Source organism: Mytilus edulis, chromosome 13, assembly GCF_963676685.1.
Source record: "Mytilus edulis chromosome 13, xbMytEdul2.2, whole genome shotgun sequence".
NCBI lineage: Eukaryota > Metazoa > Mollusca > Bivalvia > Mytilida > Mytilidae > Mytilus > Mytilus edulis.
Genome location: NC_092356.1, coordinates 40,349,316 through 40,374,886, shown reverse-complemented (window position 1 = coordinate 40,374,886; position 25,571 = coordinate 40,349,316). Strand labels below are relative to the sequence as shown.

Sequence of the window (25,571 nt, the reverse complement as noted above, 5' to 3'; positions counted from 1 at the left end):
CATATGTTGACATCTAAATGGGTTTTGTTTGTAGGCTGCTGTTTCATTGACATACCCCAACTTATCATTCTATTTACATTTTGTTTTAAGAATTTCAAGAATGATTAAATATTTATCTGGAAGACGGGACATGTTTCCTTAACCTTTCCCCTTTAACTTCTGTTTTGGTTTATGTGTCCTTTTATTCATCTCTCAAATTTCCAACATACACCGAAATAATAATTTAAAAGCAAATCACTCAAAGCATTTATAATCTGGTTAATGAATGTTCAGAAATACCACTTAATTGTAGAAACCTTTTTTCCCAAAGTAAAGCTGTAATTGTTTTTGTACAAGTATAAAGACCTTCCATGTGCCATCGGTATGTAATAAATCTATTGAAAACTAGCCCTACATCTTATGTTTTTATGTATTGTATCATTGTTGATAATTTCCACATACTAGTCTATAATTACTGTAACATGTCATATTTGACATAAATAAATGGAATGAAATATTACTTGAGATAATTTACTTATTTTAAAATGGTGATGTTTTAAAACAAGGGATTACAAGAACACACTATACTTATATATAACAATAAATATATCCAGCACAATTTATAATTGCCAATCGCTCACAAGACTAGAAGGACACCGGATTTTATTATAATCTATCATAACAAACATAATATTTTATGCAAAATATTTATATACATATAAACAATGCTTTCAATACGAAATGAAAACAATGACTCCGTCATAAATTAAACGAACCCGCCGGCCAGAAAAAAACCAACAACCAAGTTACCTTAGTCGATATGGAAACCTGTGTCCAAACCCTAATGATCAAAAGATCGTCTCGAGAGGTGTTCTTGGACAATACTGAAAGTTAGCTTATGTTTACATAAACAAAATGTCATCAAAATGTGTAAGAGCAAAAACAAAAAATACCAATATATAGTACAAAAACAAGAAAAAATCAATAATAAACCAACATTAAATCTGAACTTGACCAGTTCGAAGTTGGCGAGAGAATGGTCTAATAGGGAAATTAACCCGCGAAAAATGACCATTCACGTGATACTACAATTAATATCACGTGTCCATACAGATATTGAAAGAACCGTTAGTACAATAATTTTCCTCTATACTTCGAAACGCGGAAAATTATAAGTACACACTATACTTATATATAACAATTAATATATCAAACACAATTTATAACTGCCGATCGCCCACAAGACTAGAGAACTCACAGAAAGGGTTGAAACGGATAGAAAAATATATATCTATAAACCTAAATTCTATAATCAAACGAATATGCAATGTACCCGTCTTTACTTAAATCAGATTTCCAACGGCCATGCCTCTTTATACATCTCTCATTAACATCTGACTTGGCTGCAGCCGAAGCGCCTCCTGAACGTAATGAGTGTAATCCTAAGTTAAGTTGAGGAGCAACCATTTTCAACCTTTTAACGATATTTTGCCTGACTGCTGTATAACTAAGCTTCTTATTTTTATAAATTAACCTAGCTGTACCACCCGATCTAAATATGGGTCTGAAAACAAAATTATCAGAATCAACGTCCAAACTCGATAAACCCAAATAACGCTTATACATCAAAAGGGGACATGCTTGAGAACTCCCTTTGGAAATCAAAATTTCGTCTATATTGATCAGTTTTGCTATGCGACAAAAAGATAGACTTGTATTCCTCATATATCTTAATATCCCTACAAGTTAATGAACTTAATTCATCAAAACGTAAAAAACCTGCATAAGCTATAAGTATCATAGTTAAATCCCTTATCACTAATAAATCACTATAATCCTGATATATAGAACATAGTTCTCTAAGCATAATGTTATCAACTGGGTCTTATTTCACGACTGGTTTACCGTTCCGCCTTTTGCAAGATTCTAATAGAAATGTTAAGAATTGCTTGTAGGGTCTATGTAACCGTTCAATTCGTGAGCCCATTTTATAGAATAAGTCGCGGACTGCAATACACTTGGTGAAGAATGTTTGTCAATAAGAAATGTTAAGTATAATGCTACATGTACTGGTTCGGCTGGTAAATCAGAAAAACCATGTTCATTGATTAATGAATGACTTCCAACGATTATATTCGGCGAAGTCTTTCTTTGACGTATTTTCACTTTTCGAATCCACTATGTACAGAACCATCTTTCCTGCCAAAGATGTCAACACATTGTTTTCTCCTACACCACTGCTCTCAACGACATTCTCAACGTTCTGTCTCAGTTTTAAACCTAAAAAACGTAAAAAACCTCATTAAAATCAGACAAAAAAAGCAATCATACTAAATCTTAGGGGATTTTTACCAAAAATTCCATTTTTACCTGTACCCTTTACTATAATGTTGTCTCTAGGCAAATAAATAACCTCCTTTATAAAATCTCTAAATCCGTCATCTTTATAATATGAAAGTGGCCAATAAGGAGCAGATTTCCATTCAGGAATAACCAACATGCATTTAGCCTTGTCCTTAATTATCTTGTTTATTGTCATGGCAACTAACGATGGAGGTGGCACTAACCAATTAGTATCACCTCCCCAAAACTGACTAAAAGCGTTTATTGCCTCAGTATCTGGCCACCAAATTCTCGAATTAAAACGAGAGCTCTGAGCGTTGTAATGAGTAGAAAATCTGTCGTCAGTTAAAGGGCCAAATGTACAACTCAGATCATTGAAAACGTTCTTTTCGATGCTCTAATCATCAGGATCCGTATGCCTACTTAAAAAATCAGCATGATTATTCTCAGTTCCCGGTACCCAATTGGTTTTTAAACCTATATTCTTCTTCGAGCAAGAATTGAGAATATCTGTTACAACCTTCTGTAATTTGTACTTTTTGCTACCAACATTCAATATATGTGTCACATTCTTATTATCAGAATTGACTTTAACGGTCTTATTCTCAAGAAATGAATCATATGAGTTCAAAACTCTTCTAACCGTCTCTAATTCTCGCCAGGTGGAACTTTCAAATTGTTCACCCGCGAACCAATTTCCATAAATCACATGATTTTCACTCTGAAAATCCAAAACTGTGGAAAAATATCCACCTAAGCCTACATCTGAGGCATCACAAAATAACTCAATATCATACATGTCAGTTAAATTAACTGAACAAATATCAACACCTACAAGATTAAGTGTTCTGCAAGAGTTTTTCCAAAAACAAAGCTCATCAATAGCTTCTACTGTTATTCTTACAGGTGCGCGTTCCAACTAGCACGCGCTTGAACACAATCATATGAAAATCTTGTGTTCCGTCTAACGATATCACCCAAAACGATTTGCAAAGAAATCAGCTGACCAATAATACTAGCCAAGGTTCGAGCACTGAACAAAAGTACTCCTTTTCCAATCTCGCTTAAAATACGACTCGCAACTTTTTCTGCTTTGTCAATTCTCTTATCACTAACACAAATTTTTCCTACTTTTGTGTCCCAAACATAACCTAACCTGTTCACATACTGTGAAGGGAACCAACTACATTTTTCATGTGCAATCAAAAATCCAACAACTTCCAATTTTTGTTTTACCTCTTAACTCCTAAACCATCATTCAGAAACATGATGATCCTTTTGCCTTCAGATCTTAAATGTTTGACTAATTCTCGTAGTACTTTTGAAAAATGTACCCAGCAGTAGCTAAACCAAATGGCAGTACATTAAAAACAAAGTATCTAACTTTGCCTTCAAACTCCCATGAAAATCCTAAAAAAACTTCTATGTATTTGACAAATCTCAATATGATGATAAGCCGACTTAAGATCAAAGGAAAACAGAAAATCATCCTTCTGAAACATATCTCGGGCTACTTTTGTATCTTCATACTTAAATCTGAATTCGAACAAATGTATGTTTATGTGTCTACAATCTAGTACAAGTTTGGGTTTGCTCGATTTGTTGTATGCAACCGTTAAAGGGTTAACTACCTGCGGAATGGTAAATTGAACACACTTTCGTTTTTCGTTTTTCGTTTTTTGTTTTTGTGAAATCAAAAATGAAAAATGAAAACACTTTCATTTTTCGATTTTAGTTTTTGAAAAATCAAAAATGAAAAATGAAAATACTTTTGTTTTTCGTTTTTTGTTTTGTGTAATCATAAACGAAAAATGAAAACACTCTTGTTTTTCGTTTTGGTTTTTAAGAAATCAAAAACGAAAAATGAAAACACTTTCGTTTTTCATTTTGGTTTTTAAGAAATCAAAAACGAAAAATGAAAACGCTTTCGTTTTTTGTTTTTTGTTTTTGATATTTCAAAACGAAAAACGAATGGACGCAGATATACACGGACCCGGAATCTTTTGTACCTCAGAAATACATTTTTTCTGTAAAAGATTGCTGATCTTATCTTGAACAAATTTCTTATTGTATAATGACGATCTGTTGCTTTTAATTACAGCGTGTTGAGGCTCGGTTTTGAATGGTATTTTATAACCGTTTTCAATAACGTCAATAATGTGTTTGTTTTCGGTAATCAATTTCCATTGACCTATATTGACCTTGAGTCTACCAACTGGCGAGACGCATTCATGCTGAGCGGTTGTATTCGTATCAATACATATCACCGTGTGAGTATTTTTAACAGTATTAACTTTTGTAGTTACAGACTTATTGCTTGAATCACTGACTAGAGGCGGAAAGTGGCCTTGTATTACATTAATATTATCAAAAACTAAAATTTGTGAATAAGAATTACTTATCTTATTTTTCATGTCTGGACGTTCGTCTACCCAATGACCCTTACTTCCACACTTGAAACATCTTCCAGGCTTAACGGATTTGGTTTCTTTCTCTGGATTTCTGCTATAAGGTGTTGATCTTGGTTTGCCTTACTTAACTTTTTCCGCCTTACTCTTTCTTTCTGCTCTAGACTGAGCCTCATCATCTTCTTTTCGTCTTCTGAGTCGTCAGCGAGTGGATTAGCTACATACGTATACCCACTGACGACTTTCCATCCAAGCTGGGAAGAGTCGGTCAGTTTTATAAGCTTTTGCCTTTCATTCACTAAGTCAATACCTTCAACAATCTTCATCTTAGCTGTCTGCACTGACTCAATTCCTAATTCTGGAGCTTCCAGGCTACCTTTAGATTCTTTCAGCTTGGTTAACACTTTCACCTCATGACGATACTGGTTTTCATTTCCTTTACGCTCATAACTATAATTGTCAGTCATGGTTTCTTCAAGCTTGGCTATCTGAGTTTGGGAAATCTCCTGCTGTGACTGTTGCAGATTTGATTGGAAAGATGAAAGCCTACTATCCATCACTGTAGTTATGCTGTTTAGAAGATCTTGCTGTCAAGAAGAAACTGTATTTTTCACCTCGCGTAGAATAACTGCCTTAATTGAATCGTCTAAATCGGTGTCCATCTTGACCAGTTCGAAGTTGGCGAGAGAATGGTCTGATAGGGAAATTAACCCGCAAAAAATGACCATTCACGTGATACTACAACTAATATCACGTGTCAATACATATATTGAAAGAACCATTAGTACAATAATTTTCCTCTTTACTTCGAAAAGCGGAAAATTATAATAATCGAAACCGTATTTTTGCCATATCTGAAATTTCATTATGACACTTTTAAGATCAGTGACACAAACTTACTTCTACCGTGCTTTTTAACTAAAATGAAATTTAAAGCTAAAGGACTGTCATTAAATCGGACCCAAATTCAAATCGATCAAGGATGAATAATAACAAAAATGATAATTGGCATGCATTATATTTAACACTAAAGGGATCAGTCGTATTGATAAAACAGAGTTGGCTCCCTTGATACTGTATCAAAAAATAATATAATCTGTAGCCCAAGTAGAAGCTTTAGCCATTATTTTCGACATAACATTATGTCCATACAAAGTCAGGAATATTACAGATATTCTCCATTCGTTTGAGCATTTAATTTTGCAATTTAATAAAGGGCTTTCCGTTTTGAATTTTACTTGGAGCTCGGTATTTCTGTTATTTTACTTTTTTTTCCTCAAATGAGAAGCACTGTCAAAATAAACTCGCAACTGTCGAAAAGAAATAAACTGATGTAAACAGAACAAATATAGAATGCAAAAACACACTATATATATATGCATTTTCCGATTCATTAGCGTAAGTTTGTTTGAAAAACATAACTGAATATCATTATTGGTAACAATTTAACTGAACCGGGTGCACATTAACGCCTTTTTTTAGGCATATTTATTAAGTTGATACAAAACCTTACACTATTAAGATCATCAAGCATGTATCTACTACCAACTGATACCATATAGTAGTCTATACCAGAATGAAGATCAGAAAACCCTATCCATGCCAGCCATAATTTAAATGTTGACCACTTCATCCACCAACCATCAACATGGCGATTCAGGCTAGCAGCATGATCGGTTTCAATAGCAAATGTTCCTTTGAAAAAAAAACACTATTTGTGTTATTAAAGATTTTAGATTTCATGAGAGTGAGATATGGATGTCGTTTGATATAAACTCGAGTTATCTTATTTCAAGTCTTTCAATATGATGGTAAATGAAGCTGTGGCGAGTTTATTATTACTATTTGAATTAAATAAGGAGATATTATCTTATAGTTGTGGCCTGTAATGTATTTCTTGCATGAACAGATATTTCTCGTAACACTACACGGAGTGTGGTACGAAAAAGTGATACGAAAGTCTGCTTTAATTGATTGGCCTATCGAGTATCACACGACAATATTACCGAATTTCCATTGGCTATGCGTTAGGTCATTTGTGACTTTAAAAGGTTAAGACAATGTACACTTCATCCATGACAACATACATCTATATGATTTCTTCATCATTATACAAAATATTCAAACTTTTCATTGGACAATCTTCTTTTTGTCATTTTTTTTTTACATTCTGAACCTTTCAAAAAGTCAAAAAATGTCTAATTTTACGTTTCACACTGATAAAGGACATACGACGGCATACTAGAATGTGCAAAAGACTAGATCAACGTTTCTCGGAATTATTTATTGAACGCTTTGAGAGTGTTGACCATAAGAGAAATAGATTCAACAACTTGTGAAAATTTGATATCGCTGGAAATTTAGTAACGTTATTTAATTTAGATAGTAATACTAAACTCACAGAAGGTTTATTGTAAAATTGAAATTAAATAACTCGAGTTGATATTAAGCGATTTTCTATTCTGACTCGTTATGAAACCTTTAAGTATCAAGCAAAATCAAATTATAATGAGTTGTTTATCAAATTGGCATTGTTATCATGGTAAACATTCTCTTTGTTGTAAATTGAACATTCTGCGACTCGCTGATCTCGTCTTTCGCACATAACAGTAGGGTGTCATTTGTCTTATTTAGGCGTCACATTTTGTGTGCCACGACAAATATATCTTCATGCCGGAAAAATATAACAGGTCACAAGACTAGGAGTATAGATTCTAAAATTACATCAAGTGTCATCTGATAAATTTTCCTTTTGGGGAAAATTCATTTTTGAAATTTAACTTTCAAACGAGAAAAATATTGCATTGCACAATAATCGGTTGAGGAATTTATTTCTCTCACAGTTCTCAACAGATATGTAGGCAAACTTTATTTTTCTGTTTTGACTGAATTTATTAAGGGTCAATAACTATATTTCATTTGAATCCAAATGCATGTTACCTTCAATAATGCCCAAAGCTGGATATTGGAAACGTATGTGCAAAACATGTTCAGTTATCAAAAAAGAAAACAATGTCAACATTAGAAGGTGACACAATAGGAAAACCCATCTAGATTTCTCAGTTATAATAAAATTGAGAATGGAAATGGGAAATGTGTCAAAGAGACAAGAACCGAACCATAGAACAGACAACAGCAGAAAGTCATCAACAGGTCTTCAATGAAGCGAGAAATTCCCGCACCCGGAGTTGTCCTTCAGCTGCCCATAAACAAATATATATACTAGTTCAGTGATAATGAACGCCATACTAAACTCCAAATTGTACACAAGAAACTAAAATTAAAAATAATACAAGACTAACAAGGGCTAGAGGCTTCTGACTTGGGACACCCGGAGGTGTCCTTCAGTTGCCCCTAAACAAATATATATACTAGTTCAGTGATAATAAACGCCATACTAAACTCCAAATTGTACACAAGAAACTAAAATTAAAAATAATACAAGACTAACAAAGGCTAGAGGCTTCTGACTTGGGACAGGCGCAAAAATGCGACGGGGTTAAGCATGTTTATGAGATCTCAACCCTCCACCTATACCTCTAGCCAATGTAGAAAAGTAAACGCATAACAATACGCACATTAAAATTCAGTTCAAGAGAAGTCCGAGTCTGATGTCAGAAGATGTAACCAAAGAAAATAAACAAAATGACAATAATACAGAAATAACAACAGACTACTAGCAGTTAACTCACATGCCAGCTCCAGACTTCAATTAAACTGATTTAAAGATTATGTCTTCATTATATGAATATCAGGCACAATCATTCCCGTTAGGGGTTTAGTTTCATACTATTATAACATATATGAGAAGAACATAACCTGTGTCATAACTGATATATAAAACTGATTCTTATCAGATAAAATGTTTTTTTACGTGTTTTTTGTATCTACGCATGAAATTAAAGAGATCCATTAAATCTTCATTATACTTGAACATTCTCGTATGTATGTTTATACTTATGTTAATATCAGATCATATGACAATCGGTATTGTTTGGATCTGGGTGGTTAATTCGATGGCGACAAGTCTAATATACGCACAATATGTCGATCCGTATAACTAATCCATGGATAGTAAATTTTGTATGAACAATCTTTAATTCGGGTATATATACACATTGATATATAATTTTTATGTATGTTACCTGTAATAGGCGGGGAGTTGTCGACGAGAATTCCATTTGATGTCTCTTTTACACATACTTTAGCCCCGTTACATGCAATAATGGTAACAAAGTATTCGCCACCATCGTTTAGATTCAGTCTGGTATAAGTGAAATCACGTACAATTCCATTCAGCTGTTGGTATATAAAAAAGAAACGAAAACACATGTCTTGTTCATAATAAAAGTTGACTCGTGTCATTGATTGTTTCATTCACATATTTTATTCTGGTATCTATGATTTATATTTATATAAGGTTTCATAAAAAATAATAAAGGTATTTAAGACATGCAAATTATTTAAGTTGAAGTTCAAACTGTGATAAAATCCTGTAGAAATTTCTCATTAAAGCAATGGTAGCCCATATATTCAACGACTGTTTATTTTGACATGGTATTATATTATACAATCAGAAACAGATTTCGTACTTTTGTTTTACTTCAAGTTTGATAAACCAAAATTTTATATTATTTTCCACTAGAAAGTCCCTTATTAATTCATTAACAACACATTTCTAGAAGTAATGCCACTCTCTAGTTATATTATAAAACATTCAACTTTTTTTCATTTGGGCGGATTTACTTTTAGAATATTATATCAACTACAATTTATAAAAAAAAATCATAACCACTGTTCAATTTTTGGATTATTTTTCATACGTTAACATCAAATTCTAAAAAAGAAGCCTTGATACCTCTGTAGATGTTGAGTTAATTCCACCTCCTTTGTGTGAGGTCACAGAGATATACTGTCTCTCAATATAAGATTCGTCGTCACTAACATCCCATGTGATTTTAAGGCAACTTCTGTAAATAGTTGAGTTTTCTCGTCTCGATCCAAGCTGCTGAAACAATTTAGGTTTGCGACTGAATGATGGAGGGGAATCATCAACCAGGAAACCATTTGACGTCGCTTCTGAGTAAAGACCTGTAACATTAAAAGCATAATAATTTGTACTGATATTTAGTACTCAGAATTTCAACGATCGTATCCAAATAGAATCCTAAAGTGACATTGCTAAACTATATATTGGAAGATATTTATCAGAAAGAATTAGTTCAATTATCAGATACATGTATATGTGTATAATCCAGCAGCTAAATCTTGATTTTGTCATGAATTTATGTCATAAACGATTATATTTCTCTATTATCAAGTTTGTTAAAACATATTGTTCAAACCACATAAAACGATAAAAATGGTGATGTGATTATCAATGCAAGAGAGAAATGCAATTCTTTTGAATTATAAAATTCTAAGACTATACATAATATTGTTTTAAGTATGCTTAATATCAATTTGATTTGATTTTGGGCAAGTATCAACGCTATGTTCCTTTTGTAAATATAATGCAATTTGTGATTCTTTGTATCTTAAACTACAATTACAACATTCTTTATCTCATACCTGCTTTGTTGTAGGAACGGACAGTTATGTAGATTCTGATGTTTGTTGGAATTTCATCAGTAATATTTGAAAACACGGCTATATCTGTCAACGGCAGTTCAGTCATCGGTATGATATTATCTCCGCCCTTCAGTGACCCCACTCTGATAGAGTACTTATCTAAGCCTGATTGGGGATCATTAAAACCACGCCACGTGGCGGCTACATATGATCTGAAATTATTCACAAAAATACACTATCAAGCAAATGATTTGTAGTAATTTTTCTATATTTTTTGGTTTAACTGTTTAAATTTTCATATAATGAATACCATAATCTATTGAAAACTAACAACTTAACCTGTGATAAAATGAGATTTTGTTTTCGCATGTTTTTTGTCATGAGCATACGTAAACAATCAAAGTCATCTGGTACGCAAAAGGAACTCTTCTCCATTTAAAGAGAAAAAAATGATAGTGTATTCAAACTTAAATTCGAACATAAACTGACAACGCCAAGACAAAACACACTATTTAACTGAAGACTTAACAATACGAACACCACCAAACCGGGAAATTATCCATAGTGCTCTGGAATGGTTAGCAGATCCTGTTTCACATGTGGCATCCGTCATTTTGCTCACGTGAGCACAAATTAAGAGATAAATCGTATACAGTGATGTCGCTTTACCTAAAAGGAAGAATTGATTGTTGTTACGGTAAGTTAAACCACGACAGTGAACTACCGAATTAGACTATTTACCGGGTTTGTTATAACATAAGCAGCACGGGTGTCACATGTGGAGCAGGATCTGCCTACCTTTCCGTAGCACCTCAGATCACCCCCAGTTTTTGGTGGGGTTCATGTCGCTTAGTTTTCGATTTTTTGTGTTGTGTCTTGTGCAGTATTATTTGTCTGTTTGTCTTTTTTTTTTGGCGTTGTCAGTTTATTTTCGGTCTAAGAGTTTGACTGTCCCTCTGGTATCTTTCGCTCCTCTTTGAAACATATTCGTCTTCTTCTGCGAAACATATAAGCTTTAACGGTCCAAATCTTGTTATGGCGTACCCTAACTTCATCACTTGAAATCTAGGTTTATATAGCTTCCTTTAAGCATTACTGCAATCTTGATAGCATATGAATAGGGAAAAAAACAATATTTGAAAAAAGAATGTATAATTTATATGTAAATCGTTGTTCGCTAAAAGATATATAAGATACAAGTACATATTTTTTTTAGATAGTATCAGTATAAGCTGCTTTTGAATACCTTAAAGATTGATAATTTATGTCAATGTAATCTACTCCATCCTTTATTTTTCCAATATTTGGGGGACTGTTATCAATTATAAACCCATCAGAAGTATCAGATGAACAAAGATCAGCTGTATTACAAGCAGTTACTGTAGTGTAATATATCCTACCAATAGCAAGATTTATTCCTTTTAAAACGAACTCTGAAAAAGAAAAACAGTCTGCTTAAAAACTAATGTATTAGGATAAAGGCTGGTCCCTACATGTATATAGCCATAGGAGATGCCAAAGATACCAAAAAACATTCAAACTCATAAGTCGCAAATACACTGACAAATCATGATTAAAACGAAAATCGACAGTATACATATCATAACATTTAACAACTAAAGACTGAGTACTACGAACCCAAGCAAAACCCGGAGGTGATATCGTATTCTCCAGAAAGCAATGCGGATCCTACTCCACACGTGACACCCGTCGAGCTTCTCCTATTAGTATGTAACAGTTAAAGAGACGACCGTAAGCATACTTTTCTCAAAGCTGTAAATCATATGAGTGACTATGACTTCCAGAAATTGATACCTTTTTGATTTGACTATATACAACAATGCATCAGATGCATTTATGCTAACCGTTTTATAATCTCTTCAACACCACATACAGTTTGGATTGTATTTAAATTTGCCGTCTTCACACAAAAGGAATCATGGAGTCCGGTATTTTTGCTAAACTATTTTATATAAGATTTTTTTTTAAATACAATTTTAGATTACCATATATTATTCCAACATCATGGGCCTTTAATACGTCATCACAACCAACACAAGTTCCAACAGAAATTGTATAAGTTTTTATTATTGTATGTGGATCATAAAACTCTTCCCAGTAAGCACCAAGCTGAGTTGTGTCTATCTGAAAGTCTATATCAATCGATTTGTCATCATGCAAAAATCCATCAAACACTTGTCCAACTTCTGGTGGAGTTTTATCATAAATGTATCCCCACGATGATGCAGTTGTTACTAAATTTGCGTTATTAACTGCCTGTTAGAATATAGATAAGTGTTTAAAATATAGAGTGAAACAGGTAATCCATTTTTAGTATGTTCCTCAAAATGACCCTATTTCAAAAAGCTTAAATTATAAAACATTATAAGAAACGCCGACTATGCGGGATTGACTTTGCTTATTGTTGAAGGTCTTACGGTGACCACTATTTGTCAATTTCTGTGTCATTTGGTGTCTTGTGAAGAGTTGTCTTATTGTCAATCATACCACATCTTTTTTTTATATTAACTAAATGATAACTTAATTGATTATGTAATAGAGACATAATAATTGAAATACATTTTCACTTCATGATCTGTAAATATTGTATAAAATTGATAAAACAAGTACAATTTGGAGCCAATGCTTACTACTTATTATCCTGCTTTAAAACTTGAATGCAGGAATTTTAGAAGTGATAGATCTGAAAGCTGGACGCAGTGTATAGAATATTCACATTATCCTTAAAACAATTTTTAGGAAGCTTCTAATTGAAGCTCCATAGAAAAATATCAAAATCTCGCCAATACAACAGTTAACAAGTAGTTGATGAGTAATTCAGTTCAAAAACCGCCACACGGTATAACATGTTCAGATACAGCAGGATAACTAATAGCAGTTCGTACTCCTTAGGTAATAGTTATCAAAAGTACCAGGATTATAATTTTATACGCCAGACGCGCGTTTCGTCTACATAAGACTCATCAGTGACGCTCAGATCAAAATAGTTCAAAAAGCCAAATAAATACAAAGTTGAAGAGCATTGAGGACCCAAAATTCCAAAAAGTTGTGTCAAATGCGAAAGTAATTGCATGGGCTTTACAGAAAAAAAAGTAAATATGTCTCCTGTAGCTATAATGGGCATATTTAAAAGATATCAACATGGTAAATCTTACCTTGACTATTAAAAAATATGCATGTCCTTGATGCATATCAATATCTGAAAACTGGATAGGAACGCCACAGTCTTCAGTTGTCTCGATGGATTGCACAATATCAGCAGTATTGGCTTTAGAGCCTACTTCTAGTATATAATTTCTAATTCCACTTTCTAGGTCGTAAAATACATCTTTCCAGCTGAAGCAAACACGAAACAAAATATGACAATTTTAGAAAAATGGTTGCGTTTTGTTCTAATCTTGCAGTGAGATACTTACTTGAAAAGCAGTTAACATATATTAAGTCATGCTTAGTAAACTGACTTTATGCTTCCTAATTTTTAAATATACTTACCATGCTTGAATTTCAGTAAAATTTCTTATATGTCTGCCATCAATTAGAATAGGTTTTGATGTTAGATGTGGCGGTGTGTTATCTACTCTTACTGAGGCAGAGTGTGCTGTAGAACTTCTTCCAGAAAAATCGACTCCTGAAAAATGTTAATAGATAAGCGGGATTAAGGGAATTGTTACAGAAGAAATAGACGTTAATAAAGTACGTTGTATCTTATCTGACTTTCTGTAACATTTATGAATTAATTAGATAGAATAAGATGTTGTATAACTGCCAAAGACAGAACTCTCCATCCAAAGTCTCCAAAACAAATACTAGTGTAAAACCATTCAAACGGGAAAACGAACAGTCTAATCTGTATAAAACGAGAAAGTAGAAATTTTTTTTTTTTATTTTAACGTTTTAGTTAATAGTTAATTATGGTGGTTCTGCTATGCAGAAAACAAATAAGTAAAATGATTGAGCTTTTGGTATATCTTGGTTTCCTCATAGAAATTTTGATTCTAAAATCTTATGTTTCAATAGCTCTTAACACCAATCTAAGGGAGGGGCAGAAAAGTGGTGGAATCTTTGAAAGAGGGACGAAAGACACCAGGGACAGTCAAACTCATAAATCGACAATAAACTGACAACGACATGGCTAAAAATGAAAAGGACAAACAGACAAACAATAGTACACATGACACAACATCGAAACAAACAACACGAACCCCACCAACAACTAGGGGTGATCTCAGGTGATCCGGAAGGGTAAGTAGATACTGCTCGACATGTTGCACCTGTCGTGTTGCTTATGAGATAACAAATCCGGTAAATAGTCTAATTAACATATTTTACAGCCATTTTTTTTATTATTGTCAAGAGTCAAATCGTCTTTGTCCAGAACCAATTTCGTTTTCATAATAAAAAGCACTATTCAGTAACTTTAGTAATCTTGTTTCATTCTGATTAATATATTTTAAAGTTCTAAAGTTTTAAAGTACTTTGAAAGATATGCACAGATACCTTTTACAGACGCAAAATAGTTATGTCCGTTCTGTAAGTGAAGATTGTGAAATGTTACATGATTCAAAACACCAACATTTGTGTATTCAACTATATCTGTTCCACCTTCCACAGATCCTGTTAATAAAATAAAACCAGGTGTAAATGTGCGACAGTATGTTACTAAGGTATTATGAACTAAAACATGAATTTTGCAACGTAAAAAATAGTTTTATTGACCTTAAAATTTAATGGTAAACGAATCGTATACGTGATTCCAAAATTCTACATTTTGTACACATATATCAAGTTTCGTGTAAATGGCGAAAAACTTAACCAGGATTATTTGAATAAAATGTTTAACCTCTCTAACGGACCTTTAACTTTAATAAGATTCTTCTGAACCGAACAATATTTGTTGAATAATGAAGAATCAATTGTCGATAGTGTGTTAAAAATGTTTGGATAAAGACTTATTACTTTTACGTTTTCCCGAATTAACGATTTCCCCCCTTGAAATGCTTTATAGTCTTAAGTTGTTACTGTTTAATTTCTTACTAGAATGAGACTCATGATCTTACATACATGCCAATATATCGTATACAATAACAAGCCCAGTTGATATTATCCCCTCTTGAATTTTCTTTGCGTACAATTCTATGTGTTCATCTTTTCCGACGATTGACTTTGAAACGGACAAGAACCAATCTTATTGTAAACATATTTGAATCTGTTTTAATGGCAGATTTTATAAAAAGATGTTTTAACTTATGTCATAACCTTCGAGGTTGCTTTGTGTCCCTTATAGTCCTTTATATCTTGGCTGAAATATTCAAAGTGAAGTTACTAGTTGCCCCCAGGTCTATGGCAGATTTTTATAAGACGTATGAAGTTTTCGGTTTTAAAGGCTGTCAACCTCGTTAATGATTTCGTTTCCGAACTGTCATGGTCTGCGTTCACTGGAAACCCATAGCTTACTTAACTATACTCCTGGTAAACATTGATGAAATAACTTACCTCCTATCCAACAATGTGGGAATATATCTTAAAATGTTTTAACAATTATTCATTATTATTATGTCTTATTGTTAATTTGTATATTTCTTTGTCATGAATGTTCTTACATTTATTTGTGTTGTAATCCTGTCATGTAATGTTGTCATTTAAGTGTTATATTTAACATTGTCATAAAAGCGGCAGGTTTGGCTAGCCACAAAAAAAAATTCACCATTTTTCCTAAAAATGTCCTGTACCAAATCAGGAAAATGGCAGTTGTTATCTTATAATTCGTTTCGTTGCATTGTCGTTTGGTTTTTTGTTGCACGTTTGTGTTTCTATTGTTTCGTTGTTTTCCTCTTATATATTTTTTGTGTTTCTCTAAGTTTTAGTTTGTAACACAGTATTGTTTTCTCTCAATCGATCTATGACCTTCAAACAGCGGCATACTACTGTTGCCTTTATTTAACAAAACATAGTTGATTGATATTTCTAACATAATTTTTTTCCATTTTGTTCGAAAAAAGAGTGCCTTTTTACTATTAATTTTATCTGTCTTATATATTGAGAAATATTTCGGTTTTTATTTATATTTGTCCTACCAATAGCAACTTGGTATTGACGTATTCCAGTACTATGACTTGCTGTATGATATCCCTCAATATCCACAAATGATTCCCAATTGACAAAAATATCAGAGGTTGTTATCTGAAACTAGTACAAGCAAACAAACAAACTGATAAAAAATAGAGAAAAAACTTACTCACTTGACAATGCAAAGATTTTGTTTTGCCATTTCAAACTAAAACATGTAAATTACTAAATAATTTTTAATTTTCACTCCCAATTATGTTGGGGTTCATGTTGCTCGGTGCTTAGTTTTCGATGTTGTGTTTAATAGATTGTTGCTCATCTTTTCGACTTTTTTCCTCTTGATGTTGCCTAAGCATTGACAGGTTGTCTTCAGCTTATGAGTTGAATTTCCCTTTGTTATCTTCCATCTCTCTTAGTTGATTTGTTATAAGTATGTACCTAAACAACTTTTTATCTGTGAACGTGTTTTGTGAGTTACTTATAGGTATTATCATTTAAAAAAATGGAAAACAACACGTTTAATAATTTCATGCGTCCGAAAAGTTATATATTCCAATCCAAATATAGCGTTTCGATTATTACCGAAAATACCTTTTCCCTTGGGTATATATTTCACAATATCATTAAGTTATTATAGAAAGTGGTTTGATCAACCTTTTGATTTTGCAGTTTGCTATATGGTAATTTCAGAGAAAGCAATATTGAGTTAGAGATTAACAAAACTACTAAAACCAGAAATAAATATTCAAAAAAAGCCATCAAAAAAGATGGGCTTCAGATGTTAAAGTCTGAAAGTTCTATTAAGAGTATTGAAAATACTCATAGACAGAAACTGATCGGTAAAGGTAATTGCATTAAGGCATCAAGCTTTTCAACAAACATATTAAATAAGTCAAATTGTAAAGATTAACATGAACCCTCAATTGGTGTAAGCAAATGGATTCGTATTATACAAATTAATGAGAACCCTAGTATTAATCAACTATATTTTTTTCGCAATTTTAGGTTTTTCTATATATAAATCATAGTGTGTTTTAAATCAGATACAGACAAATGTAAATGTTTATCAAGATTCTGTTCAAGAATACATAAAAAGATATAACAAAATCAGAACCATAAAATTTAATCCATTAATGAAGTCACTAAAAAGAGTATAGACGATTGAAAAGATAAAAACTTAATGCATAGAAATGTTGTACAATTGTATTTCAAGAAATTTGTACATATATAGATACCTGGGTAATCAGTGGAATATTGCAGGATACATCAAGAAAAGCTTGGATTCTTGAACATGTTGAAGAAACAATGTAACAAGCATATTTGGTGAAGAAATAGATAATATTTAAAAAAAAAACTTTACCACTAAAAGCAAAAGACTGCTTATTGGTTTTATTTATTCTTCTCAAAAGACATAAAACCATTTTAAAATATAAAAAAAAACCTTAACTATAATCTTGATTCTTTCATAATTATGTTGCACTTAAGGAATTTTTAATATTGAAACGTAACATATCCGAATCATATGTGTATATACATTTCAAGACTTTAAACTGATACCATGTCTTCCTTTATAGATAAAAGTAATTAACATTTAAACTGCCCAGTCAGTTTTTACCTTCATTATGTTCAATGTTTCATTTCAAAAGTTAAAGATCAAATTTGAAAATTTGAAAAAATTGTTCTAACCTTATACTGTATTTCTGTAGTTGGTCCAATCCAAACTTTTCCCGTTGAAGGAGGTGTAAGATCAACAGTAATACCATCACTGCATGAATTTGTTTCCTCCAGTACTGCTGTGTACGTCTCATACTCAAGTGTTTTTGAATGAGCATGAATACATATGGTGTACCGTTTACCGTGTTCTAGAGAAATTTCGTCTTTGAACAACACATTAATATAAGCATTTTCTGAAGAAAAAATATCATCCATATCAAAATTATAAATTTTAAGTACCTTTGAAAATAAGAAAAGTTTTATAGTTCATTGAAAGTGCAAATTTAGGAAGAGTATATATTACAAACAAAATATGACATTACATTGTTTGTATCTCTCCTGTCCTCCAGAATTCACTAGATTAATTAAGGAAAACATTTTAAACGACAGAATAGGTTTTAAAAAAGCTTGACTGGTTAAAATACTATTCTATAGATCAATGCTCTTTTTTTTTCATTTTATACATTATAAGAAGCAATCTTGAGTTTGCAAATCAAATAATTTGCTGGAAAAATTCTAGTGATATCTTTGTCGGTGAAGTTTGACATGTCATTTCTAAAACGTTCTTCAGGAAAAGATGAAAGTGTTGCCAATAATAACTAGTATTCTATATTTAAGACAACTGGAGTAACTTTATATAAATAAAACAAAAAAAAGAAGATGTAATTTAATGACCAATCAAAAATTTCACTATAGGTAATCTATCTGTAATATCATGCATTTCATGATATTACAATTACACTAATGGAAAGTTTACGGTAATTAGACCTATGTACAGAAAAGTTTCATCTAACATATATGTCTACATTTTCATAAGTTAAAATGCGATTTTTTTCTTTTCTTCATGATATATTTATATACATGTGAGACAGCCACAAAACATGTATATATTTTGATTGTTGATCAAAATATTAGACCAACACTAGTCAACATGATTTATCATGCAATGTAATAACCACTATGAAATAATAAACAACTCGACTAGATATACTGAATGTTTTTTTTTTAAAGCAGATCATTCAGAAAATGAATGTAAACATAACAAGTAAATGTTGTTTTTGTTTTGCTTTGTTTCTGTTATCATAAAATAAATCAATAGCAATTTGAAAATATTTTACCAGTATGTCCACATGTAACAACATCAGGATGTGAACATGGGTCTGAAAGGTGAATGCTGTTGAAATCCTTGTAGTACGTTAAGGTATCTAATGTTTTTATTTCAATCACTGCCCAAGTAAAGTTATCATGCTGCAGTGAGTGCCACACAGCACTTAAAATATTTCTATATGGCGTGTAATCAACGTCTTCAGTATTCCATCCTCCAGTTTCTTCAAGATGTATTTCCTTACCATATCCATCTATTATTGAACCGTCTAAAATACAGAAAAAGAATACTTTAAAAATATTTTGACTTTATTATCTACTAAATTTGTTATAATAATGAAATCATTTTGAAACTCATAAGTGATTGGATAATTTGAAATGTATAGATACTAGGAAATTAGTAAATTAAAAACCCATAATTTTGTTGAGAACATACCTTCGTTCAACTGCTGCTCTCCTGTGGCATCTACGACTATATTAGGCACAATATCTTGACCATTGCACGGTTTGATTTCAGCAAATGCCGTCTGCCACACACCTGCTCTATTATATCCACGTAAGGCAAATATTCGACATTTTGAAAAATCAATCTGCCCCAGCATATGCATTGTAAACTTTGACTGTAAAACAAAAATGCTTTGCTTTATTGCTCGATTATCCACGACAAATAATCTGAATGAGAGAAAACGAATTTTCAAGTATGTATACATGTTGAAGAACATCAAGTCTGTGAAAAAGTTTATCCAAAATCTGTGAATATTGAATTGCTATGGAAAATGCATAGATTTATAAAACATTCGATTCTAAATTTCCTAATTTTTGGTACTTGTACACAAAAAAAATTAAGTGTCCATGACTATATTTTTGGTGTATATATGTAACACTCCCAAACTTGTCCTTCCCTCCAAACGTGACCGATCCCCATAACGTGTCTATTCTCCCCAATATTCAATATTGCCCAAACGTTTCCGATTCCATAACCCCCAAACGTGTCCGATAATTTTTATTCGCCCAAACGTGTCCACTTTAAACGCCATATCGTCTCGCGTCTTTTCGCGGTAATACATGTTTGTCCCAAATGATATCAATAACGTTCACGGCATTCTGTGATGGGGGACATAGTTGATGAAGTGGTCATTTATTAGCATTAGTTTGTTCAATGCCGGTTGTTACTGATTACCATAACTGAAAAATTCAATCTGTAACATATTAATTAACTTTTGACTGAAATCGCTTGTTGTCCAGTTGCAAGTATTTCATGCTCATTTAGAACGAACATACACATAATTCTAGAACAGATGAATTAATCGTTTACTATGTAAATTATGTGTTGCTTATAAACTCCGGTCATGCCCTTTATTTTAATTCGAATATTGCACGGCGGGCTTTCAGCAAAATTGAAGTCACTTTTTTCAACACTTCTGATATTTTAAAAGCTCTCCAAATCATTAACTGCGTAGTTATCAGGTTTTAATCCCAACTAGTATTTATCCGGAGTAACCGTAAAAAATTAGGCACAATCCCTAATTCCAGGTATGCCTGATGATATGACCTATCTTTTAGTATTTACTGATGTCGATGAAATAATGCATGAAATATTTGGCACTGGACGTTATGTCTCTTGTTTGTGTGTCTTTAGTGATGCTGGAAACCTAAAATTTAGGATAAATACTATTTGGGATTTTCATTTGAAAAATTGAAGAGCGAGTAAAAAGACCGATTTTTTAATGACTTCAGTAAGAAACTATTTTAATCTTCGTATATAATAGAGGCCGTTTTAAATGAAAGTAGTGGAAATTTAAAACTAGCCGAACGGACGCTACCACTTTACCATGGTTATTCTGTTGGATTAAAATATATTTCTATTTTTTAATGAAATAGTAAAATGAGTATACGTTAATATAAAAACAATACCTTAATAACCAACGTACTTATAATATGGACAAGAATGATAATTCCAGTAAAAGAAAAAAAATAAGCTAGATATAGACACGTTTGGGCGTTTGTACAAATGACACGCTTTGGCGCCCTTTTACAACTAGACATGTTTTGCAGTTGACAGTTGCAGTGACGTCGGTGTGGACACGTTTGGGAGAATCAGACACGTTTGGGGAGAAGGACACGTTTCTGAGTGTTACATATATGCACATTGTTCTGATAGATTTCTTCAAAACTCATACTTAAATGATGATGAAATAACTTTGTAATAGTGTAGAGCTATGACTTACTTTTTAGGCTTTTTCCGCAACAAACAAATGTAATATGCAAGTAATAGATTTAAAGTCAATTTTATAGAACATTTATTTAAAGAGCATCCAAGATCATCCCCGGTTTGTTGAAGTTTGTGTTGCTCGATGTGGTTTTCTATGTTGTGTTTTGTGTATGTTTTCTTTGTTTGCGTTTTTTGCCATGATATTGTTAATATGATTTTTACTTTTAAGTTTAAATATCTCTTTGGTATATTTCGCCTCTTTTTAGCTACCGACTGTGACGTCCTTCTTAATGTACACCATCTTGACAATATTATTTCGTACACAGCAAAAATGATAAAAGGAAAAGCTATAGTTTTAATATTTTCAATGCAAGTTGAACTTTAAAACTATAAGTATATTTCATAAAATGTGAACGTATTACACTTTTACTTTATTGCATATATGGATCAATGATTAGACACTTTATCCAAAAATAACATACGAAAGAGCTGTTTACTGCTGATATTTCCTCTGCATTTAACCAAGAATGATATATTCCTTTAGAACTATCCTGTCGACTGTATTCGTAATATAATATAACACTTCTTGCTTCATCTTCATCCACAATGTCGGGATCATACATATTAGCAAATGTTATTTCCATCTTAAAATAAACACAATATTATTTTTTTCTTTTCAACAAATCATTTAATATATTATACATGTAACAATGAAATTTTGATTTAAATTGAACGTATAATTCAATAACATATGAATGATTCTCATTTTCGGTCCGTTTTTTATCAAATTGTGTCTTTTCATTTTTTGTTGTTGTCTGTAGATATGCTTACCTTTGCAATAATATAAAGACAAGCATTCCAATAAAAGGTCACAATCAAACCCTTCTTAACAAAATTGATGATTACTCCTTGTTACACAATAAACTTTAAAGTTTTAGTAAATATATGGAGTAATTGGTTGTTGCAAATTAAAAACAAGTAGACAATACCTTATCTGTATTGTTAGTATGATTTGTGTATTCAATCGATATAGGTCCGGCAACAGGCTTGCTTGGTATGACTGTGACACCACTAGTCGTTAGAGCAGGAAAACAAACTTCGTCCGCACAAAACTTCACTGATGATCGATATGTTCGCCCAGGCTCAAGTGAAAGATCTCTCGCGGTCAGATTTGTGTTTTCATTAATCGAAATATATTGGTAGTTCATTTCATTAAATGTGCTCCAGAAATCTGAAATTTCGAAATTGGTTATTTAAGAATGGTATTTTTATTTCATTTTATTGATAAATATCTAGAATAATATAGCATGAATAAACAAAGTGCAGCCCAAGTCTGCAATGTTTATTTAGCATAGTAAATGTGAAATTGTGGTGAAATTCGTTGATTTACTTTTCTTTATACTTATCCTTTTAACTGAAATTTCTAAATAGAATCATGTTGATATTTTTGTACTTAATACACAATATACGCTATAACATATAATAAGGTATTTATGCAATTACACAGTATTATTACAAAAGCAAGATACACTAAAATGCGGTTCTCATTTAATCTTTATATTTGAAAATGTTATCATTTTTATTTTACATATACAATACATTTCATCATCATGATCATAAAAAAATATAAATGTATAAGATAAGTTCTTAATTTTCATAGTTTTTTATATATTTTTTTGGAAAAAGGAAAATGTTACACTTTTGTAGAATATGTAGTCACGACTATTATGCAGGTATTATCAAAGCCGAAAAAACATTATTGAATCACTTAATTTTACCTTTTCAGAATAATTGGTTCCACCCCGGAGTTTATGCAGCGGTCAATATGACCAACTCTTAGTGTAGGTTAATATACTGCAGTGATTTTTTTCACCCCTTATTGTTTAGATTTTGGCTGATCTGACCTCAGTCAGATTCTCCTTACATTGTTTTTTTAATTGTATTTCTATCTTTTGAATAGGTAACTAGCGGTTCTGTCTTTTTTTGTGTGTCTAGTTCTATATTTTTAAGTGTTTACCACCAAGCCAATGTCGCTCATCAATACTCCAAAACGCATGTGTTATGTATGGTATATAATCAAATGGTATTCGAAAATATGCGCCCAAGACAGAAGTCGATACTTGAAATTCTTTATCAGCAGTACAGTTTGGTCGTGTATCCTGTTGAAATAAATATAACATTGAAACGGAACAAAACAGGCTTTTTCTCACCAAACTAGATGTGATATTGCATTCACACTGTGTACTATTGTATTCAATTTTTTAAAAGATACTTCGGCATTGATAGTTAGTAATAATTATAGATATGCAAAACATTCTACTGGATATACATCATTTTTGGCCTGTGACTATTTAAATAAATATCAAAATACATTAATTTTGTGGACCTACATAATTGGATATACAAGAATTATATTTTTTCTAGATTATACATGTTCATATGTAGGCTAATCATTTTTATACTTTTCATAAGTATACTTCCAGTGCAAGCAGTATACGTTGGTATAACAATCCGATTGTTAAATAAATTTTTACACCAAGGCGTAAATGGTCTTTTTTCTAATGCTTTGTTAAGCTTCGTGCTTATATTCTCTCTCCCCCACCGCAAACAGCTTTGAACAGAGCGCACTTGATGAGTCAAATATCGACGAATCATGTGTACGTTTTGAAAAAAGCCTTCCTCGATACATTTTTCATTAAAAAAAACCCGGTATATTTGATTGTTTTTTCATAACATACCTGATCATGATGGCTTGCATTTAATGGTAAACTGTCTGGAAAAGATTAAAATGTCGTAGATAAGTTATAGCTGTGACTGGTATTAGTACAATTTGGGTAATTTTGATAACAGAATCATGGATTATTTTAAGGTCGTTTAAAATCATTTTTCTATGATTAAATATGGATTCCAAATTTTTTATTTTGCACGTCTTTGAACAAAATAGCTAAATATATTTTGATATACACAAAACGTTTACAGTATATATACACAGATGATGAAATTCTTCACTATAAAAATTCATAAAAACTTCGCCATGCGGCGTCCACAAAAAGTTAACTTTTACAAATGAGTAATTATAATATATTAAAGGCATCCATTCCTTAAAAAAATTAATGGTAAGCAAAAACATCAGTTATTTGATTTTTACAGATGTGATTTTAGGCAAAGCTGCCGTTTGGGTCCTCCGTATAACAGAACCGTGGGTCATTCGAATGTCAGTTCAAACCTTTTTTCTACGATTTAATATGGAATTGAGGTGGGGGAGGAGGTAAAATACAAAATTCAAACTCATAAGTCGAAAATAAACTGACAACGCCATTGCTAAAATTAAATAGACTTGCAGGTAAACAACAGTTCACAAAACTCAACATAGAAAAAAAAGAATGAACAACCCGAATCCCACCGAAAACTGGGAGTTATCTCAGGTACTCTGGAAAGGTAGAAAGGTCCTGCTTCACATGCACCACCCGTGAAATATATAATAGATAATGATAAATCTATGAAATAAACACAGAATAACGACCTTTGTGTGAATCATAAGTAAATATAAGTAAAAAAACTCTCAAACCCTCGAGTAAGAAGTTTAGTTTCTGCTAAATAAAGTGTCGATCCAAGACGCAGATCTTGTCAGTCACTGTTTATACCTTAACATATTTTATCAATTTTCTCTGTCAGGGGCATTTATCTAGTTTTTATTATTTTCAAGTTAGGTCGATAAATAGCCAGATAATGGAAAATGCACTTGTATATTTAAGAACATCGTATTTATATAATTTTTATTATATTTTATATGTTTGTGTCATGTGTTAATTCCGCATCTCTGTGACTTATGAGTTTTTGTCGACGAAACGCTTTATTCTTTAGTTTTCTATGTTGTGTCGTGTGTACTATTGTTTTTCTGTTTGTCTTTTTCATTTTTAGCCATGGCGTTGTCAGTTTGTTTTGGATTTATGAGTTTGACTGTCCCTTTGGTATCTTTCGTCCCTCTTTTCTTGACTGACGTACAAAACTTTCAACTTTGTATCTATAAGAAAATAATGTAACAAAAAACTGAATTCCAAGGAAAACTCAAATAAGCTGACGAAATTAAACGTTTACAAACAACGATTCAAGTGAAAAACAACTGGCATTTTCCTGACTTGGTACAAGCATTT

At 32.0% G+C, this 25,571-nt stretch overlaps 1 protein-coding gene across 1 annotated transcript in view; it reads right to left on the bottom strand.

Moving 5' to 3' along the window:
- Positions 1-25,571, bottom strand: part of LOC139501261 (uncharacterized) — an 80,749-nt gene that overhangs the window by 19,148 nt on the left and 36,030 nt on the right. The window contains exons 21-37 of the mRNA XM_071290283.1: positions 24,156-24,186; positions 23,435-23,576; positions 22,407-22,648; positions 21,900-22,061; positions 19,642-19,825; positions 19,220-19,474; positions 18,075-18,295; positions 16,397-16,508; positions 14,820-14,936; positions 13,815-13,950; positions 13,478-13,658; positions 12,308-12,578; positions 11,548-11,734; positions 10,302-10,513; positions 9,589-9,821; positions 8,876-9,029; positions 6,244-6,425 (exon numbers count right to left, since the gene is read on the bottom strand). Of these exons, the coding sequence (XP_071146384.1) occupies positions 6,244-6,425; positions 8,876-9,029; positions 9,589-9,821; positions 10,302-10,513; positions 11,548-11,734; positions 12,308-12,578; positions 13,478-13,658; positions 13,815-13,950; positions 14,820-14,936; positions 16,397-16,508; positions 18,075-18,295; positions 19,220-19,474; positions 19,642-19,825; positions 21,900-22,061; positions 22,407-22,648; positions 23,435-23,576; positions 24,156-24,186 (3,022 nt within the window). The remainder of the gene's footprint in view (positions 1-6,243; positions 6,426-8,875; positions 9,030-9,588; positions 9,822-10,301; positions 10,514-11,547; positions 11,735-12,307; positions 12,579-13,477; positions 13,659-13,814; positions 13,951-14,819; positions 14,937-16,396; positions 16,509-18,074; positions 18,296-19,219; positions 19,475-19,641; positions 19,826-21,899; positions 22,062-22,406; positions 22,649-23,434; positions 23,577-24,155; positions 24,187-25,571) is intronic.